The 17,827-nt window shown below is 61.9% G+C and overlaps 1 protein-coding gene across 1 annotated transcript; it reads left to right on the top strand.

Moving 5' to 3' along the window:
- Positions 1-419: 419 nt before the first annotated feature.
- Positions 420-17,687, top strand: LOC148821444 (ubinuclein-2-like). The gene is made up of 17 exons (XM_088930810.1): positions 420-916; positions 2,298-2,402; positions 2,484-2,585; positions 2,717-2,848; positions 3,782-3,894; positions 4,009-4,489; positions 4,740-4,810; positions 5,191-5,320; positions 7,045-7,151; positions 8,246-8,356; positions 10,145-10,288; positions 10,378-10,428; positions 11,355-11,400; positions 11,481-12,887; positions 12,969-13,194; positions 14,312-14,380; positions 14,814-17,687. Exons 1-17 carry the CDS (start codon positions 659-661, stop codon positions 14,858-14,860), a joined length of 3,600 nt encoding a protein of 1,199 aa, XP_088786936.1. The 5' UTR covers positions 420-658; the 3' UTR covers positions 14,861-17,687.
- The last annotated feature ends 140 nt before the right edge of the window (positions 17,688-17,827 follow it).

Genomic DNA, 17,827 nt, shown 5'->3' with positions numbered 1-17,827 from the left:
GCCGCCGCCTGCCCGTGGCGTCTCTGCCGACTCCGAGGGCGGTGTAAACAATGGACTTCCGTTCGGGGTGTAATTACTGTCATGTCAAAAAAATGTTATCCGTCAGCATTTCATGTGCGGGCAGAAAACTGTGCTGCTTGAGCGCCCATTTTGGCTCACAGACTCGTGTTTCCATTTACACTCAGAGCCTCGCGTTGAGCCCCAATGGCCTCAGATTCAGCCCTGCGGGGCCACGCCTCCCGCTGCTCCTCTATTGTCGACATCGCGGCTGCGGAGGCGGGGTTACACCGGCTTTCCGAGGTTTGATTGGACGGAGCCTCAGAAGAAGGGCTGCGACCCGGCCGCGGCCACGCCTCCCTCCGGCGCCGCGGCCCCGCGCAGGCGCAGTGAGCTCCCTCCTGAGAGCGGTGTGTATTTACCCCGAATCCAAGATGGCTTCCCTGAGTCTTCCCGGATCGTAAGCGAGCGAACCAGAAACGCTGAAGCGCTACTTTTTGTACTTCACAAGCCTCGCAGAGCCCCTCAGCCTGAGGAGGAAGGGAGAGAGCCACCTGCCCCCGAAAGCAGGGCACGACTCTCAGCTCCTCCCGGACGGTGCGCGGTTGTACAGCCGAGCCCAGCGCAGCTCGCCGGCGGCCGGGCAGCGAGGTGAGGCGCCATGGCCGAGCCCAGGAAGGTCCCCTTCGTCACCCTCTCCTCGCCGGAGCCCAGGAAGCGGCGGCGGGAGGACGAGGCCGGCAGCCCCGGGGACTCGCAGCCCGGCGGCGGGGGAGCCGGGGTGCTGCTGGCCAAGGACAGCGGGGAGGCGGCGGCGGAGCGGCGAGGCATCACCGTGCGTCTGAACCTGCGGCTGTCCGAGCCCAGCGACCAAGCCTCGGCCGAGTTCAACTACTGCGAGCTGCTGCAGGCCCTGCAGGTGAGGCGCCCGTGTGGCTGGGCGGTCCGCTCAGAGCCCCAGATCACGGCGGCGGGGCTGCGTGGTGTTATTTTACTTGTCCTCCTGCACGATTAGATAAAATACAGATTTCTGTTCCTGACATCTGCTGCAATATGGAAGATCTCCAGCTTCTGTTGTGAGCACTAGAGTTAATACATTTGTCTGGTGCTGTTTATACAGGTGTGGTCTAGTGTCTCACACTGGTGCGGTCTGTGTAGGGGGGTGATCTAGTGTCTCTCACGCTGGTGAGGCCGGTGTACGGGGGTGATCTAGTGTCTCTCACCCCGGTGAGGCCGGTGTACGGGGGTGATCTAGTGTCTCTCACGCTGGTGCGGTCTGTGTAGGGGGGTGATCTAGTGTCTCTCACGCTGGTGCGGTCTGTGTAGGGGGGTGATCTAGTGTCTCTCACCCTGGTGAGGCCGGCGTACGGGGGTGATCTAGTGTCTCTCACCCCGGTGAGGCCGGTGTACGGGGGTGATCTAGTGTCTCTCACGCTGGTGCGGTCTGTGTAGGGGGGTGATCTAGTGTCTCTCACGCTGGTGCGGTCTGTGTACGGGGGTGATCTAGTGTCTCTCACCCCGGTGAGGCCGGTGTACGGGGGTGATCTAGTGTCTCTCACGCTGGTGAGGCCGGTGTACGGGGGTGATCTAGTGTCTCTCACGCTGGTGCGGTCTGTGTAGGGGGGTGATCTAGTGTCTCTCACGCTGGTGAGGCCGGCGTACGGGGGTGATCTAGTGTCTCTCACGCTGGTGAGGCCGGTGTAGGGGGGTGATCTAGTGTCTCTCACGCTGATGAGGCCGGTGTACGGGGGTGATCTAGTGTCTCTTGCTGGTGAGGCCGGCGTACGGGGGTGATCTAGTGTCTCTCTCGCTGGTGAGGCCGGCGTACGGGGGTGATCTAGTGTCTCTCACCCTGGTGAGGCCGGCGTACGGGGGTGATCTAGTGTCTCTCACACTGGTGAGGCCGGTGTACGGGGGTGATCTAGTGTCTCTCACCCCGGTGAGGCCGGTGTACGGGGGTGATCTAGTGTCTCTCACCCTGGTGAGGCCGGTGTACGGGGGTGATCTAGTGTCTCTCACCCCGGTGAGGCCGGTGTACGGGGGTGATCTAGTGTCTCTCACCCTGGTGAGGCCGGTGTACGGGGGTGATCTAGTGTCTCTCACCCTGGTGAGGCCGGTGTACGGGGGTGATCTAGTGTCTCTCACCCCGGTGAGGCCCGTGTACGGGGGTGATCTAGTGTCTCTCACCCCGGTGAGGCCGGTGTACGGGGGTGATCTAGTGTCTCTCACCCTGGTGAGGCCGGCGTACGGGGGTGATCTAGTGTCTGTGCTCTTGCACGCTTTCTCTCTTTTTGGTGAAGAAGTCCTCAGAGTCTGCCCCCTTTGACCCCAGCGACCCCTTCGGCGATGATGAAAAGGAGCGACGGGAAGTGGAGGCCCTGGCGAGGAAGTTCGAGGCCAAATATGTGAGTCTGGGTCCTGTGTGCTGCCGGGGGGGGGGTCTCGCGGCGGGCTGCGAGTCTGACGCCTGTCTGCGTGTCTGTCAGGGCGGCGCAGGGAAGAAGAGGAGAAAGGACAGACTGCAGGACCTGATCGATATCGGCTTCGGGTACGACGAGACTGACCCGTTCATCGACAACTCCGAGGCTGTGAGTGTCCTCTCCTCTCACTCTCTCTCTCCGAGCTGAGAGTGTCTCTGTCTCTGTCTCTGTCTCTGTCTCTGTCTCTGTCTCTGTCAGAGCTGAGAGTGTCCCTCAGTAACCTCCTCTCTGTGTTTCAGTATGATGAGCTGGTTCCAGCCTCCTTGACCACCAAGCTGGGGGGCTTCTACATCAATACCGGCACCCTGCAGTTCAGACAGGCCTCCGAGTCTGAGGGAGAGGAGGGTGAGAGGAAGAGCAAGCATTATAGAGTGAGTTTACAGCATCTCTACCCTGCACATGCTGTACTGAGTAAGAGCAGTGTGAGTCTACATTACTGACACTACACCCTGCACACGCTGTACTCCTGAGGAAGAGCAGTGTGAGTCTACAGCACTGACACTACACCCTGCACATGCTGTACTCCTGAGGAAGAGCAGTGTGAGTCTACAGCACTGACACTATACCCTGCACACGCTGTACTCCTGAGGAAGAGCAGTGTGAGTCTACAGCACTGACACTACACCCTGCACACGCTGTACTCCTGAGGAAGAGCAGTGTGAGTCTACAGCACTGACACTACACCCTGCACACGCTGTACTCCTGAGGAAGAGCAGTGCAGTGTGAGTCTACAGCACTGACACTACACCCTGCACACGCTGTACTCCTGAGGAAGAGCAGTGCAGTCTGAGTCTACAGCACTGACACTACACCCTGCACACGCTGTACTCCTGAGGAAGAGCAGTGTGAGTCTACATTACTGACACTACACCCTGCACACGCTGTACTCCTGAGGAAGAGCAGTGTGAGTCTACAGCACTGACACTACACCCTGCACACGCTGTACTCCTGAGGAAGAGCAGTGTGAGTCTACATTACTGACACTACACCCTGCACACGCTGTACTCCTGAGGAAGAGCAGTGTGAGTCTACAGCACTGACACTACACCCTGCACACGCTGTACTCCTGAGGAAGAGCAGTGCAGTCTGAGTCTACAGCACTGACACTACACTCTGCACATGCTGTACTCCTGAGGAAGAGCAGTGTGAGTCTACATTACTGACACTACACCCTGCACACGCTGTACTCCTGAGGAAGAGCAGTGTGAGTCTACAGCACTGACACTACACCCTGCACACGCTGTACTCCTGAGGTTAAGGTGCCTCTTTTCCATTTCTCACTGTCTCTTGTGCTGCTTTGTCAGAAGATGAAGGACGGTGAGGACCGAGCGATGAAGAAGAGAAAGAGGAAGGATGAGAGCAGCAGCCTGGAGAAAGAGAAGAAGCCAAGAAAGAACAGAGTACCCAAGCAGCCAGGGTGAGCCCTGCCTGCGCACGCACACACACACACTGCCCCCTGCCTGCGCACGCACACACACACTGCCCCCTGCCTGCGCACACACACACTGACTGACCGCTCTCTCCTGTGCAGTGTGTCGGCCCTGAACGCTCACCGACCGGACAAGAAGAAGAGGAAGAAGCTGATGAAGGACTCTCTGTCCCTGGCGGCCATGCTGCGCCGCTTCACGCGCGAGAAGGAGGAGATGCGCAAGAAGCAGTCGCTGTCCGGCGCCGTGCTGCCCCCCCCGCAGGCCCGGCCCGCGCCGCCGCCGCCCCCGCCCAGCGCTGCGCCCGCCGCCGCGCCTGAACTCGCGCCCGACCCCGCCGTCATTTCCCTGCTGGGCTCGGCTGCCGACGGCGACATGCTGCAGGACCTGCTGGGCGACCTGGACTTTGACCGCCTGCTGGACGCGTCCCCGACCCACAGCCCCGAGGAGAACGGCACGCTCGCGGGGGCGCCGGCCAAGGGGGGGCCCCTGGGCCCCAGGCAGGGTGCAGGGCTGCTGTCGCCCCCCCCGCTCCCCGAGGGCTTGCCTGCGCCCCTCCTGAAGCGCATCGAGGACCTGCGAGCGGTCAGTGCCCCTGTCACACACTTCCCCCGCCACTCTTGGTGTAGAGCAGGGCAGCAGGCAGAGCCCGGGCCTGCGGGCGCTGCTGCTCCCCTGTAGAGACAGACAGGTGGAGAGGAGAGGGACAGGTAGAGAGCAGAGCAGAGAGGGACAGACAGGTCAGTGCTCCTGGTCAGCTGGCGGGAGTGTCCGGCGGACTGTGTACCCGCTGAGCTGTGTCGTGCCCCGTGCTGATGCCTTTCTGTCTCCCCAGGCGTCTCGGCAGTTCGATGAGGAGGGCAGGAAGAAGTTCTTCACTCTGGACATGAACAACATCCTCCTGGAGTGAGTTTCTCTGATTCAGTCTTTTTCTCAGGCTAATACAACACACACACACACACACACACACACACACACACACACTCCTGCACGCTCTCTGTGCAGTGTCAGTGTACAGTAGTGTGCAGGAGGAGTGTGTGTATTAACCCCTCTCTCTCTCAGTGCAGTGTCAGTGTGCAGGAGGAGTGTGTGTATTAACCCCTCTCTCTCTCAGTGCAGTGTCAGTGTACAGTAGTGTGCAGGAGGAGTGTGTGTATTAACCCCTCTCTCTCTCAGTGCAGTGTCAGTGTACAGTAGTGTGCAGGAGGAGTGTGTATTAACCTCTCTCTCTCTCTCTCTCTCTCTCTCTCTCTCTCTCTCTCTCATTCTCTCTATCTCTCTCTCAGTATTGAGCTACAGGTGCAGGAACAGTCTCTGGAGGTCAGAGCTGCAGTTTACTCTCACCTGGAGGCCTTTGTTCCCTGCAACAAAGAAGCTCTGCTGAAAAGGCTAAAGAAACTCAACCTTAACATACAGGTAAAGACGGCTGCAGATTGTTGTCTTGTCTCCGTCTCTGTGCTCTCTGTCTTCATCAGAACTGCTCTGATTGTGTCATTGTCTAATCAGTGGGGGCTCACTGGTGTCCTGTCTATGTCTCTCTCTCGGCGGGGCCTCGCTGGTGTCCTGTCTGTGTCTCTCTCTCGGCGGGGGCTCGCTGGTGTCCTGTCTGTGTCTGTCTCTCTCTCTCAGCGGGGCTCACTGGTGTCCTGTCTGTGTCTCTCTCTCGGCGGGGGCTCACTGGTGTCCTGTCTGTGTCTCTCTCTCGGCGGGGGCTCACTGGTGTCCTGTCTGTGTCTCTCTCTCGGCGGGGGCTCACTGGTGTCCTGTCTGTCTCTCTCTCTCGGCGGGGGCTCACTGGTGTCCTGTCTATGTCTCTCTCTCGGCGGGGCCTCGCTGGTGTCCTGTCTGTGTCTCTCTCTCGGCGGGGGCTCGCTGGTGTCCTGTCTGTGTCTGTCTCTCTCTCTCAGCGGGGCTCACTGGTGTCCTGTCTGTGTCTCTCTCTCGGCGGGGGCTCACTGGTGTCCTGTCTGTGTCTCTCTCTCGGCGGGGGCTCACTGGTGTCCTGTCTGTCTCTCTCTCGGCGGGGGCTCACTGGTGTCCTGTCTGTCTCTCTCTCGGCGGGGGCTCACTGGTGTCCTGTCTGTGTCTCTCTCTCGGCGGGGGCTCACTGGTGTCCTGTCTGTCTCTCTCTCTCGGCGGGGCTCACTGGTGTCCTGTCTGTGTCTCTCTCTCGGCGGGGGCTCACTGGTGTCCTGTCTGTGTCTCTCTCGGCGGGGGCTCACTGGTGTCCTGTCTGTGTCTCTCTCGGCGGGGGCTCACCGGTGTCCTGTCTGTCTCTCTCTCGGCGTTGGCTTGCTGGTGTCCTGTCCGTCTCTCTCGGCGGGGGCTCGCTGGTGTCCTGTCTGTGTCTGTCTCTCTCAGCGGGGCTCCCTGGTGTCCTGTCTGTCTCTCTCGGCGGGGGCTTGCTGGTGTCCTGTCTGTGTCTCTCTCGGCGGGGGCTTGCTGGTGTCCTGTCTGTGTCTCTCTCGGCGGGGGCTTGCTGGTGTCCTGTCTGTCTGTCTCTCTCTCTCTCATCGGGGCTCCCCGGTGTCCTGTCTGTGTCTCTCTCGGCGGGGGCTCACTGGTGTCCTGTCTGTGTCTCTCTCGGCGGGGGCTCACTGGTGTCCTGTCTGTGTCTCTCTCGGCGGGGGCTCACTGGTGTCCTGTCTGTGTCTCTCTCGGCGGGGGCTCACTGGTGTCCTGTCTGTGTCTCTCTCGGCGGGGGCTCGCTGGTGTCCTGTCTGTGTCTCTCTCGGCGGGGGCTCGCTGGTGTCCTGTCTGTGTCTGTCTCTCTCTCGGCGGGGGCTCACTGGTGTCCTGTCTGTGTCTCTCTCAGCGGGGGCTCGCTGGTGTCCTGTCTGTGTCTGTCTCTCTCTCTCAGCGGGGCTCACCAGTGTCCTGTCTGTGTCTCTCTCTCGGCGGGGGCTCACCGGTGTCCTGTCTGTGTCTCTCTCTCGGCGGGGGCTCACCGGTGTCCTGTCTGTGTCTGTCTCTCTCTCTCAGCGGGGCTCACCAGTGTCCTGTCTGTGTCTCTCTCGGCGGGGGCTTGCTGGTGTCCTGTCTGTGTCTCTCTCGGCGGGGGCTCGCTGGTGTCCTGTCTGTGTCTGTCTCTCTCTCTCAGCGGGGCTCACCAGTGTCCTGTCTGTCTCTCTCTCTGTCAGGATGACAGGCTGAGGAACCCTCTGATGAAGCTCAAGTTGGCTGTGTGCAGTGTGATGCCAGACCAGATCGCTCGCTACAACATGGACTGCCAGGCCCGGGCGGCCAAGTATGCAGCTGCGCCGGCTCAGTCTGTGTGCGTGTGTGCGTGTGCATCTGTGTGTCTGTGTGTGAGCGCCCCTCGGTCGTGTCGGAGTGCCTGTGTGTGTGTGTGTGTGAGCGCCGCTCAGTGATGTCGGGGTGCCTGTGTGTGTGTGAGCGCCGCTCAGTGATGTCGGGGTGCCTGTGTGTGTGAGCGCCGCTCAGTGATGTCGGGGTGTGTGTGTGTGTGTGTGTGTGTGTGTGTGAGCGCCGCTCAGTGATGTCGGGGTGCCTGTGTGTGTGTGAGCGCCGCTCAGTGATGTCGGGGTGCCTGTGTGTGTGTGAGAGTGCCCCTCAGTGATGTCGGGGTGCCTGTGTGTGTGAGAGTGCCCCTCAGTGATGTCGGGGTGCCTGTGTGTGTGAGAGTGCCCCTCAGTGATGTCGGGGTGCCTGTGTGTGTGTGAGAGTGCCCCTCAGTGATGTCGGGGTGCCTGTGTGTGTGTGAGAGTGCCCCTCAGTGATGTCGGGGTGCCTGTGTGTGTGAGCGCCGCTCAGTGATGTCGGGGTGTGTGTGTGTGTGCCTGTGTGTGTGAGCGCCGCTCAGTGATGTCGGGGTGCCTGTGTGTGTGAGCGCCGCTCAGTGATGTCGGGGTGTGTGTGTGTGTGTGTGTGTGTGTGAGCGCCGCTCAGTGATGTCGGGGTGCCTGTGTGTGTGAGCGCCTCTCAGTGATGTCGGGGTGCCTGTGTGTGTGTGAGAGTGCCCCTCAGTGATGTCGGGGTGCCTGTGTGTGTGTGAGAGTGCCCCTCAGTGATGTCGGGGTGCCTGTGTGTGTGTGAGAGTGCCCCTCAGTGATGTCGGGGTGCCTGTGTGTGTGAGAGTGCCCCTCAGTGATGTCGGGGTGCCTGTGTGTGTGTGAGAGTGCCCCTCAGTGATGTCGGGGTGCCTGTGTGTGTGTGTGAGCGCCCCTCAATGAAGTTGGGGTGCCTGTGTGTGTGTGTGAGCGCTGCTCAGTGATGTCGGGGTGCCTGTGTGTGTGTGTGAGCGCCCCTCAATGATGTCGGGGTGCCTGTGTGTGTGTGTGAGCGCCGCTCAGTGATGTCGGGGTGCCTTTGTCGCTGCAGGCAGCAGGGCGAGGAGGGAGACAGGAACGGCTCTGAGGAAGAGGATGAGGAGAAGCCAGGCCGAAGGGTCATGGGGCCGCGCAAGAAGTTCGTCTGGGACGAGCGGCTCAGGTGGGCGGCCGCGTGTCAGCGAGCAGCTGCAGGCCGTGTCGTCGCTGTGCTGCTGTACTGTCGCTGTGAGCCTTCTGTTGTCATTCTCCAGTATGTCGAATGTAGTGGCCTTGCTGCAGTGTTGCCCCTGCGCTGCGGTGTTGCCGCCCGGCTGCCTCGGTGTCGCCCCTGCGCTGCGGTGTTGCCGCCCGGCTGCCTCGGTGTCGCCCCTGCGCTGCGGTGTTGCCGCCCGGCTGCCTCATCGTCGCCCCTGCGCTGCAGTGTTGCCGCCCGGCTGCCTCAGTGTTGCCCCTACGCTGCGGTGTCGCCCCTGCGCTGCAGTGTTGCCGCCCGGCTGCCTCATCGTCGCCCCTGCGCTGCGGTGTTGCCGCCCGGCTGCCTCAGTGTTGCCCCTACGCTGCGGTGTCGCCCCTGCGCTGCGGTGTTGCCGCCCGGCTGCCTCAGTGTCGCCCCTGCGCTGCGGTGTTGCCGCCCGGCTGCCTCGGTGTCGCCCCTGCGCTGCGGTGTTGCCGCCCGGCTGCCTCATCGTCGCCCCTGCGCTGCAGTGTTGCCGCCCGGCTGCCTCAGTGTTGCCCCTACGCTGCGGTGTCGCCCCTGCGCTGCAGTGTTGCAGCCCGGCTGCCTCAGTGTCGCCCCTGCACTGCGGTGTTGCCGCCCAGCTGCCTCAGTGTTGCCCCTACGCTGCGGTGTCGCCCCTGCGCTGCGGTGTTGCCGCCCGGCTGCCTCAGTGTTGCCCCTACGCTGCGGTGTCGCCCCTGCGCTGCAGTGTTGCCGCCCGGCTGCCTCAGTGTCGCCCCTGCGCTGCGGTGTTGCCGCCCGGCTGCCTCAGTGTTGCCCCTACGCTGCGGTGTCGCCCCTGCGCTGCAGTGTTGCCGCCCGGCTGCCTCAGTGTCGCCCCTGCGCTGCGGTGTTGCCGCCCGGCTGCCTCAGTGTTGCCCCTGCGCTGCGGTGTCGCCCGGCTGCCTCAGTGTTGCCCCTACGCTGCGGTGTCGCCCCTGCGCTGCGGTGTTGCCGCCCGGCTGCCTCAGTGTTGCCCCTACGCTGCGGTGTCGCCCCTGCGCTGCGGTGTTGCCGCCCGGCTGCCTCGTGTCGCCCCTGCGCTGCGGTGTCGCCCCTGCGCTGCGGTGTTGCCGCCCGGCTGCCTCAGTGTTGCCCCTACGCTGCGGTGTCGCCCCGGCTGCCTCAGTGTTGCCCCTGCGCTGCAGTGTTGCCGCCCGGCTGCCTCAGTGTTGCCCCTACGCTGCGGTGTCGCCCCTGCGCTGCAGTGTTGCCGCCCGGCTGCCTCAGTGTCGCCCCTGCGCTGCGGTGTTGCCGCCCGGCTGCCTCGTGTCGCCCCTGCGCTGCGGTGTCGCCCCTGCGCTGCGGTGTTGCCGCCCGGCTGCCTCAGTGTTGCCCCTACGCTGCGGTGTCGCCCCTGCGCTGCAGTGTTGCCGCCCGGCTGCCTCAGTGTCGCCCCTGCGCTGCGGTGTTGCCGCCCGGCTGCCTCAGTGTTGCCCCTACGCTGCGGTGTCGCCCCGGCTGCCTCAGTGTTGCCCCTGCGCTGCGGTGTTGCCGCCCGGCTGCCTCGGGGTCGCCCCTGCGCTGCGGTGTTGCCGCCCGGCTGCCTCAGTGTCGCCCCTGCGCTGCAGTGTTGCCGCCCGGCTGCCTCGGTGTCGCCCCGGCTGCCTCGGTGTCGCCCCTGCGCTGCAGTGTTGCCGCCCGGCTGCCTCAGTGTTGCCCCTGTGCTGCGGTGTCGCCCCGGCTGCCTCGGTGTTGCCGCCTGGTTACCGCGGCTCTGCTGTGTTGCAGGGCGCTGCTGTGTAACCTGGTCCGGGTGAAGCTGGGCTGCTACGAGCTGGAGTCGCAGTGCGCCCTGTCTGTGGAGGACTACCTCAAGGCCTTCATGGAGACTGAGGTCAAGCCCCTCTGGCCCAAGGGCTGGATGCAGGCCAGGTCAGTCCAGCGGTCCACAGGCCGGTAGCCCCAGGCTGAGATCCTCTGGAGCCCGTCTGCTCCTTCACCCTCTCATCTCTCTTTGTCAGGATGCTGTTTAAGGAGAGCCGCACTGTGCACAGTCATCTGACAGGAAACCCGTGAGTTCACACTCCTGCACACTGACACTCGGTGACACACTCTCTGTGCTCTCTCTCCCCCTGCTGCCCTCTCTCACTCTCCCCCTGCTGCCCTCTCTCAATTCAATTCAATTTCAATTTAAGGTGCTTTATTAGCATGACTGATGGGTACAATCAGTGTTGCCAAAGCAACATGAAACAAAACAAAAAATAAAAGAAAAATAAAATCTACAGACATATTACAGAAATTTACAACAATAACATATCATAAAATATTGACATATACTGTAGACAGATGGAGCATTATTGGGAGACAGACTCACTGTTCCTCAGGCTGTGACAGGAGATCACATACTGGGCTGCCAGTTCAGCTGAGTTCCCTCCTCCCTTTCCCAGTGGGATTGGGACCCGTTGTGATTCTGGCAGGTGTGGGAACTCTGGGACTAGATTTCTGAATTTCGGGAAGAATGTTTCTCTAATCCCAGAGTATCTGTCACAGTGCAGTAGGAAGTGCACCTCTGTCTCTATTTCTCCCCGCTGGCAGTGGGAGCACAGCCTGTCCTCTCTGGGCAGCCAGGTCTGCCTGTGTCGCCCAGTTTCTATGGCCAGGCTGTGGTCACTGAGCCTGTACTTCGTAAGGGTCTGTTTCTTATCTTGGTCAAACATTCGGCTAGTGTGTATTGTCTGGTTAGGGTTCTGTAGCATTCCAGTTTATGTTGTGTTTGTGTGTGTGTGTCCCAGTGTGTGAGATATTGCTGTTTGATCTGTGCTGTGATGTGGTGGAGTCTGGGTTGTGGTGCTCTAGCAGTGCTGTCCTGAGGCTGGCTGGTGTCGGTGTGGCTCAGGACCAGCTGGCTCAGGGGGCTCTGTTTTGGGCTCTCTCTCGCTCTCTCCCTGATGCTCTCCTGCTGATCCGCTGTCTCTTGTTTCCTCTTCCTTTCCCGTAGAGCCAAGAAGAAGATCGTCCCGGTGGCCAAGTCCAAGTCCCCGCGGGTGAGTGTCCTGTCCATCCGGCTGCCTGGCCGTCCGGCGCTGTGGGGTGCCGGCACTGACCTGCCTCCCCCTCTCCACAGGAGGGCGCCTGGGTCCCCCGCCCGTCGCAGACTGGCCCCCCGGCCGCTGGCTCTGTCCCCGCCACCTCGGGGCGCCAGGGGGGCGCCTCCCAGCCGAGCGGCACCCCGCGGAGGCAGCCCTCGCCGCCCGAGACGATCTGTCTGGACGACTCCCTGGACGAGGCCCTGGCTGCCCCCTCGCTGGACTCCATCTCTCAGGCCCTGGCTCTGCTCAGCAGCGCCGCCAAGGGGCTGGTGCAGAACGACAGCCCCCCCTCTTCGCCGCCGCTGCCCCCCGCCAAGAAGCCCCCGGCCCCCCAGCCCCCCGCCCAGCTCAAGAAGGAGCCCCCGTCTCCCCCTGGCCCCACCCCTGCCCCCCCCCCTGCCTCCCGCCCGCTGCTGCCCGGGCTGTCGGGGTCCGCGGGCGGTGGGAGCCGGAACGAGGGGTTCCCGCTGGCCAAGGCCACGCCGCCCCCCGCGGGGTCCGCCCAGGCGCCGCGGCAGACGCACGTGCCCTCCCACCCGCACCCTCACGCCAGCCGGGCCACCCCCACTGGCGCCTCACCTTCCGCGGGCGCCAAGCCACCAGCACCCCCCCCGCCCGCCTCGCAGAAGCCCCGCCCGCCCCCCACCGCCTCCCCGCTCGTGCCCCCCACCGGGGCGCAGAGCAAGCCCTACGCGCCCGTGACCAAGGCCGTGCCAGCGCCCCCGCTGGCCATGAAGGGGAGCCACGGCGCGGTGCCTTTCTCGGGCAGGATGGCTCCCCTGGGTGGCTCGGGGACCCCCAAGACCCCGCAGCAGCAGCACCCGCAGACTGCGAGGTCTCCCCACGCGCACCCCAAGAGCTCCTCCTCCCCCTCCCTCGCCCACCCCGCCGCCAAGCCGCCGCACCACCAGTCCAACTTCGTCACGCCCATGCAGGCCACACTCACCAAGTCCTCCCACAGCACCCCCCCCATCATCAAGCTCACCAACGCGCCGCCCCCCCGGCCTCCCCGGCCGCCCGCCCCCCGGCTGCCGGCCAGCCCCGCTGGCTCCTATGCCCCCAAACCCAGCTTCCGCCCCCCGTACGCGGTTCAGGGGGCAGCGGTGAAGTCCGCGCAGTCCAGCTTTGGCCTGGTGGGGTGCAAGCCGGTCCCCCAGGGCCCCAGTACCAGCAGCAGCCCCGCCCCGTCGGTGACACGCCCTGCCCCGCCCCAATCTTCTAGTTCCGCCCCCTCATCCACACGCCCCGCCCCCTCACCCGCACGTCCTGTCCCGTCCCCCGCCTCCAGCCCCGCCCCCTCGCCTTCGGTCAATCACCGGCGCTCCTGCCCCTCCCCGGCCCAGAGGTCAGTGGGGGTCGCAGGGGTCGCGGGGTCGGCCGCTAAACCCGTGGTGAGCCGGACCGTCGCCACGCCTCCGGCCACACAACAGACACTAACTCAGGTGAGGAGCGCAGGTGTATCGGCGATTCTGCGAGGTCCGGGGGGCAGGGCAGGCTCGGTGACCGTCTCTCTCTCCCCTCAGGTGACCTCAGGGGGGGGTCTCTTAGCCACACCCTCCTCACTGCCACTGATGTCCCCGGGCCTGGGCGCCACGCAGGGGGGCGCGCTGGGGGCATTTGGCATGTTGGGGGGGCTGGTGCCCGTCTCCCTGCCCTTCCAGTTTCCCCTGCTGAACTTCACCCACTCTGCCACAGGGGGCGCCACTGCCAGCACAGCCAGCGCCAGCTCAGGGTACAGCCTGGCACAGAGTAAGTGTTCAGGCCCCGGAGAACCCTGGGCCAGGACCCTGTGTCCGGGTCAGCACGATCAGTCCGTGTGCCTGCTTGTGTACATCCTTCTGCACTCCAGAGTGTGTGTCTGCGGGCTCTTCCCTGTGTGTGCGTGTGTCTGTGTGCTCTTCCCTGTGTGCGTCTGTGTGTGTCTGCGGGCTCTTCCCTGTGTGCGTGTGTCTGCGGGCTCTTCCCTGCGTGTGCGTGTGCGTGTGCGTGTGCGTGTGCGTGTGCGTGCGTCTGCGGGCTCTTCCCTGCGTGTGCGTGCGTCTGCGGGCTCTTCCCTGCGTGTGTGTCTGCGGGCTCTTCCCTGTGTGCGTGTGTTTGTGTGTCTCCGGGCTCTTCCCTGTGTGTGTGTGTTTGTGTGTCTCCGTGCTCTTCCCTGTGTGCGTGTGTGTCTGCGGGCTCTTCCCTGTGTGCGTGTGTTTGTGTGTCTGCGGGCTCTTCCCTGTGTGCGTGTGTTTGTGTGTCTCCGTGCTCTTCCCTGTGTGCGTATGTGTGTGTGTCTGCGTGCTCTTCCCTGTGTGCGTGTGTTTGTGTGTCTGCGGGCTCTTCCCTGTGTGCGTGTGTTTGTGTGTCTGCGGGCTCTTCCCTGTGTGCGTGTGTTTGTGTGTCTGCGGGCTCTTTCCTGTGTGTGTGCGTGCGCGCGTGTGTGTCTGTGGGCTCTTCCCTGTGTGCGTGTGTTTGTGTGTCTCCGTGCTCTTCCCTGTGTGCGTATGTGTGTGTGTCTGCGTGCTCTTCCCTGTGTGCGTGTGTTTGTGTGTCTGCGGGCTCTTCCCTGTGTGCGTGTGTTTGTGTGTCTGCGGGCTCTTCCCTGTGTGCGTGTGTTTGTGTGTCTGCGGGCTCTTTCCTGTGTGTGTGCGTGCGCGCGTGTGTGTCTGTGGGCTCTTCCCTGTGTGTTGCTGTGTGTTGCAGTCTCCTCTCTGTGACAGTCTGTCTCATGTTTCTCTTTTCTCTTTCGTCTGCTGTTCTTCCATTTTCACTTGTCCTCGACACCTGTTTCTGTTCCTTTCCATCTGTTGCTCCTCCTCTATCCCTCGATCGCTCTTTCTCCATCCCTCTCTCTCTCCATCGCTCTCTCTCCCTCTCTCTCCAGATCTGTTAAAGAGTCTGCAGTCTGGTCCGCAGGTTCCTCTCCCTCCTCACTTACAGCACGCTTTCTCAGGTAACGCCAGCTGCCGCCTGCTGCTGCTCCTTCTCACTGACGCCCGTGTGTCTGTGTTCGACTCTCCTGTCTGTCCACTGTCCTGCTCGCCTGCCTGTCCCCAAGCAAGCATTGCTGGTCACACAGCGCACCCCACAGCGCACACGCACCCCACAGCGCACACGCACCCCACAGCACACGCACCCCACAGCACACAGCGCCCAGCGCACACGCACCCCACAGCACACGCACCCCACAGCACACGCACCCCACAGCACACGCACCCCACAGCACACGCACCCCACACACTCCAGCGCGTGCGCGCACACACACTCCAGCGCGTGCGCGCACACACACTCCAGCGCGTGCGCGCACACACACTCCAGCGCGTGCGCGCACACTCTGGGGTCCCAGTGTTCCGGCAGGAGGAGCTGAGTCTCCTCGTCTCTTTCAGACTCCAGCCAAAGCCAGGGGGGAGAGGTGAAGAGGAAGTCTCATTGACCAATCAGCACATGGAGACAGAGGCAGGACCACCCTCTGGGAGGAGCCAGAGTGCCCTGGACCAATCGGGACCGAGGAGGACGGGGTGGGGCTGGCTTAGTTGTCCCGCTCTGACAGATCATGTGACTGCGGATCACAACGAACGGATGAATCATGATATTATTGTTAATATTATTATTGAGGATCACAGAGTGATTTTGTTGAACTGTTTAGGTTATTTTTATTTTTGTCAATGTTTACATGAACTAGACCCCGATCACTGTGCAGATTAGGAGGGCAGGTGCTGTGTCCATGTAGTCAAGAGTAGACTGGTCTCAGGGCTGTAGGACAGACGGGGGGCACTGTCTGTGCTGGTCTCGGGCCTGTGGGACAGACGGGGGACACTGTGCTGGTCTCGGGTCTGTGGGACAGATGGGGGACACTCTGCGCTGGGCTCAGGGCTGTGGGACAGACAGGGCGCTGTCTGGTCTGTCTGCTCTGGTCTCAGGGCTGTGGGACAGACAGGGAGCACTGTCTGTGCTGGGCTCAGGGCTGTGGGACAGACAGGGCGCTGTCTGCGCTGGGCTCAGGGCTGTGGGACAGACAGGGAGCACTGTCTGCGCTGGGCTCAGGGCTGTGGGACAGACGGGGAGCACTGTCTGCGCTGGGCTCAGGGCTGTGGGACAGACAGGGAGCACTGTCTGCGCTGGGCTCAGGGCTGTGGGACAGTTGGGGCACAGGGCTGTCAGTGACTGTCCAGCGGGGTGCGCTGGTCTCTGTGCTGACAGGAAGTATGACACTGGTGCAGCTGGACGCTGTCATCCCTGTCCACCTCTGTCCTCTGTCGTCCCCCTGGGCGGACAGTGGGTGTGTCAGAGTGACCGCCTGGACACAGCTGGCCTGTGGAATTGACCGGAGGCCTGCTGTCACCTGCGCCCTCCCTGGTCCGGCTCCCTGGTTTTGGCCCGGTTCCTGGCGCTGTCCCGTTCCGAAGATCAGGAGAACAGGAGTAAGGTGGCCCAGGTGAGGCGGGGGGTCTGCTGTTCCAGCCTAGACAGGACCGAATCGAGACAGGCTGTCCCCCCCAGCACTGAGTGTGGGGGTCCCCGCTGTTCCCCCCAGGACTGAGTGTGGGGGTCTCCCATGTCCCCGCTGTCCCCCCAGGACTGAGTGTGGGGGTCCCCGCTGTCCTCCCAGGACTGGGAGTGTGGGGTGTCCCCGCATTCCCCCCAGGACTGGGAGTGTCCCATGTCCCTGCTGTGGGAGTGGGAGGACTCCCAGAGCCAGGGTTTTGGATCGCCCCGCCTTCCCAATGCACCCCGGGCCTCTTCAGGGTTGTGGGGCACCCCCAGGGCTGGAGACTGGGGATCCCTCTGGCTCTCAGCCTCACCCCAGCCTTGCTGATCCGGTCTTCCCGAACGTGTCTCCTGGCCACCCGGAGCAATGGGAATGAGGGAGCCTCCGGAACCCAGGTGCAGCCGGGCAGAGCCGGGACCTGCTGGGGGGGGCAGGGGTGGGGCTGCTCTGCTGCTGTTCCTGCCCTGACCACAAGAGGGTGCCACAGCTCTAGAGATATGGCACAGCATTGGCCAGGCGGCTGGGACAAATGTCATCATTCAGTAACAAATAGGCTCAGCTCTTTTGTTGTCTTGGCGAGATGAATCGAAAATATTTATGATTGCAGTATTCCAAGACCTTAATATGAGATCATATTTATTAAGAGCTGACTTCTGAAAGAAAAGCGTCTTAACTAGCGCACAGGGCCTCTCTCTTGCTACCTGCCCATCCTCTGTGGAGCTGCAGGCTGGAGTGCCCCTGCCCTGCCCCTGCCCCTGCCCTGCCCCGTGTGCACAGTGCACTGTGGGACTTCTAGTCTCCGTCACAGGCGTCGGAAACCTGTTGAATCTTGACAGCTCATCCTGGTGGCCTCCACTCTGACTGCTGTTACTACTCTGACTGTTATTGCAGTTTGTAGCTATAACTGTTATGTATGGTATTTTTTAAAATAAATATCTAGGGATAGGAGTCCGATGAATCACTGAGCTGCTGCCACATCAGTCTGGTGTTTGTGTGCGAGAGGCTGGAGTGTGTTGTTGGTGTACAAGGGGGCTCGCAGACTGATCAGATCCACCCCAGGTTTTGCCACTGGCTGCAGGAATTGTGGCTTCTGATTGGGCGGGCAGGTGGTGTGCGGGGGAAGAGCTGGAGTGGATTGCTGCGGAGCGGGAGTCTGGCAGCCTGGAGAACAGTGTGTGCGGTCAGGCGGTGGGGTCTCCCTGGTCCCGGGGGTGGGGGGCCACGCTGCCCAGGGAAACAACCTCCTGCGTCTCTGGGTCAGTCGTGACGTCAGGGGCCGGCGCTGGGCTGGCCTTCACACTCCACAGGGAGCCTCGAACCCGGGTTCCTCTGTCATTCAGATTGACTGGATTTCGTTAAAGAACTCTACACACAGAACAAGGCCTTAGTTCGTAGACATCAGTACAAACTATGCAGAAAAAAATGTTATGTAGCTTGAATTTTTGTTTTACTTTGAGTTTGAGTCTGTCGGTGTATGTGTGAGTGTGGCTGTGAGTCTGTCAGTGTGTCTGAGTGTCTGTCTGAGAGTCGCTCTTGGCGTGAGAGTTTATTTGCGAGTGATTCCAAGTGTCAAGAGAGTCACTCTGTGAGCGAATCTGTTTTCCGTCTCTGTCTTCAGGCTGATTCCCAAAGATCAGTCAGTCTGGTGGGGGGGGGGGGCTGGGGAGGAGCTTTGTGTGAAGAATGAAACCTGAAAAGTTTTAATTTCTTTCCAGTTGGTTGTTTTTTTTTAGATTTATTTTGGTTTCTTAATAAAAATGGCTCAAATATGTTATTGTGTCCAAATTGTCTTTTACCAAGCATGTGCTGAGAGAGGGTTAAGCAGTTAATGGAGCTACAGAGAAAGTAAGAGGCAGAGGCAGGTGTCTTCACTGCCAGTGTGTCCACACCTCCTGTCCTGACCTTGACCGC

Source organism: Atractosteus spatula, chromosome 13 (genome assembly GCF_055471065.1).
Source record: "Atractosteus spatula isolate fAtrSpa1 chromosome 13, fAtrSpa1.hap1, whole genome shotgun sequence".
Lineage (NCBI taxonomy): Eukaryota > Metazoa > Chordata > Actinopteri > Semionotiformes > Lepisosteidae > Atractosteus > Atractosteus spatula.
The sequence above is the reverse complement of the archived record's forward strand: the minus strand, read 5'-3'. Positions and strand labels throughout refer to the sequence as shown.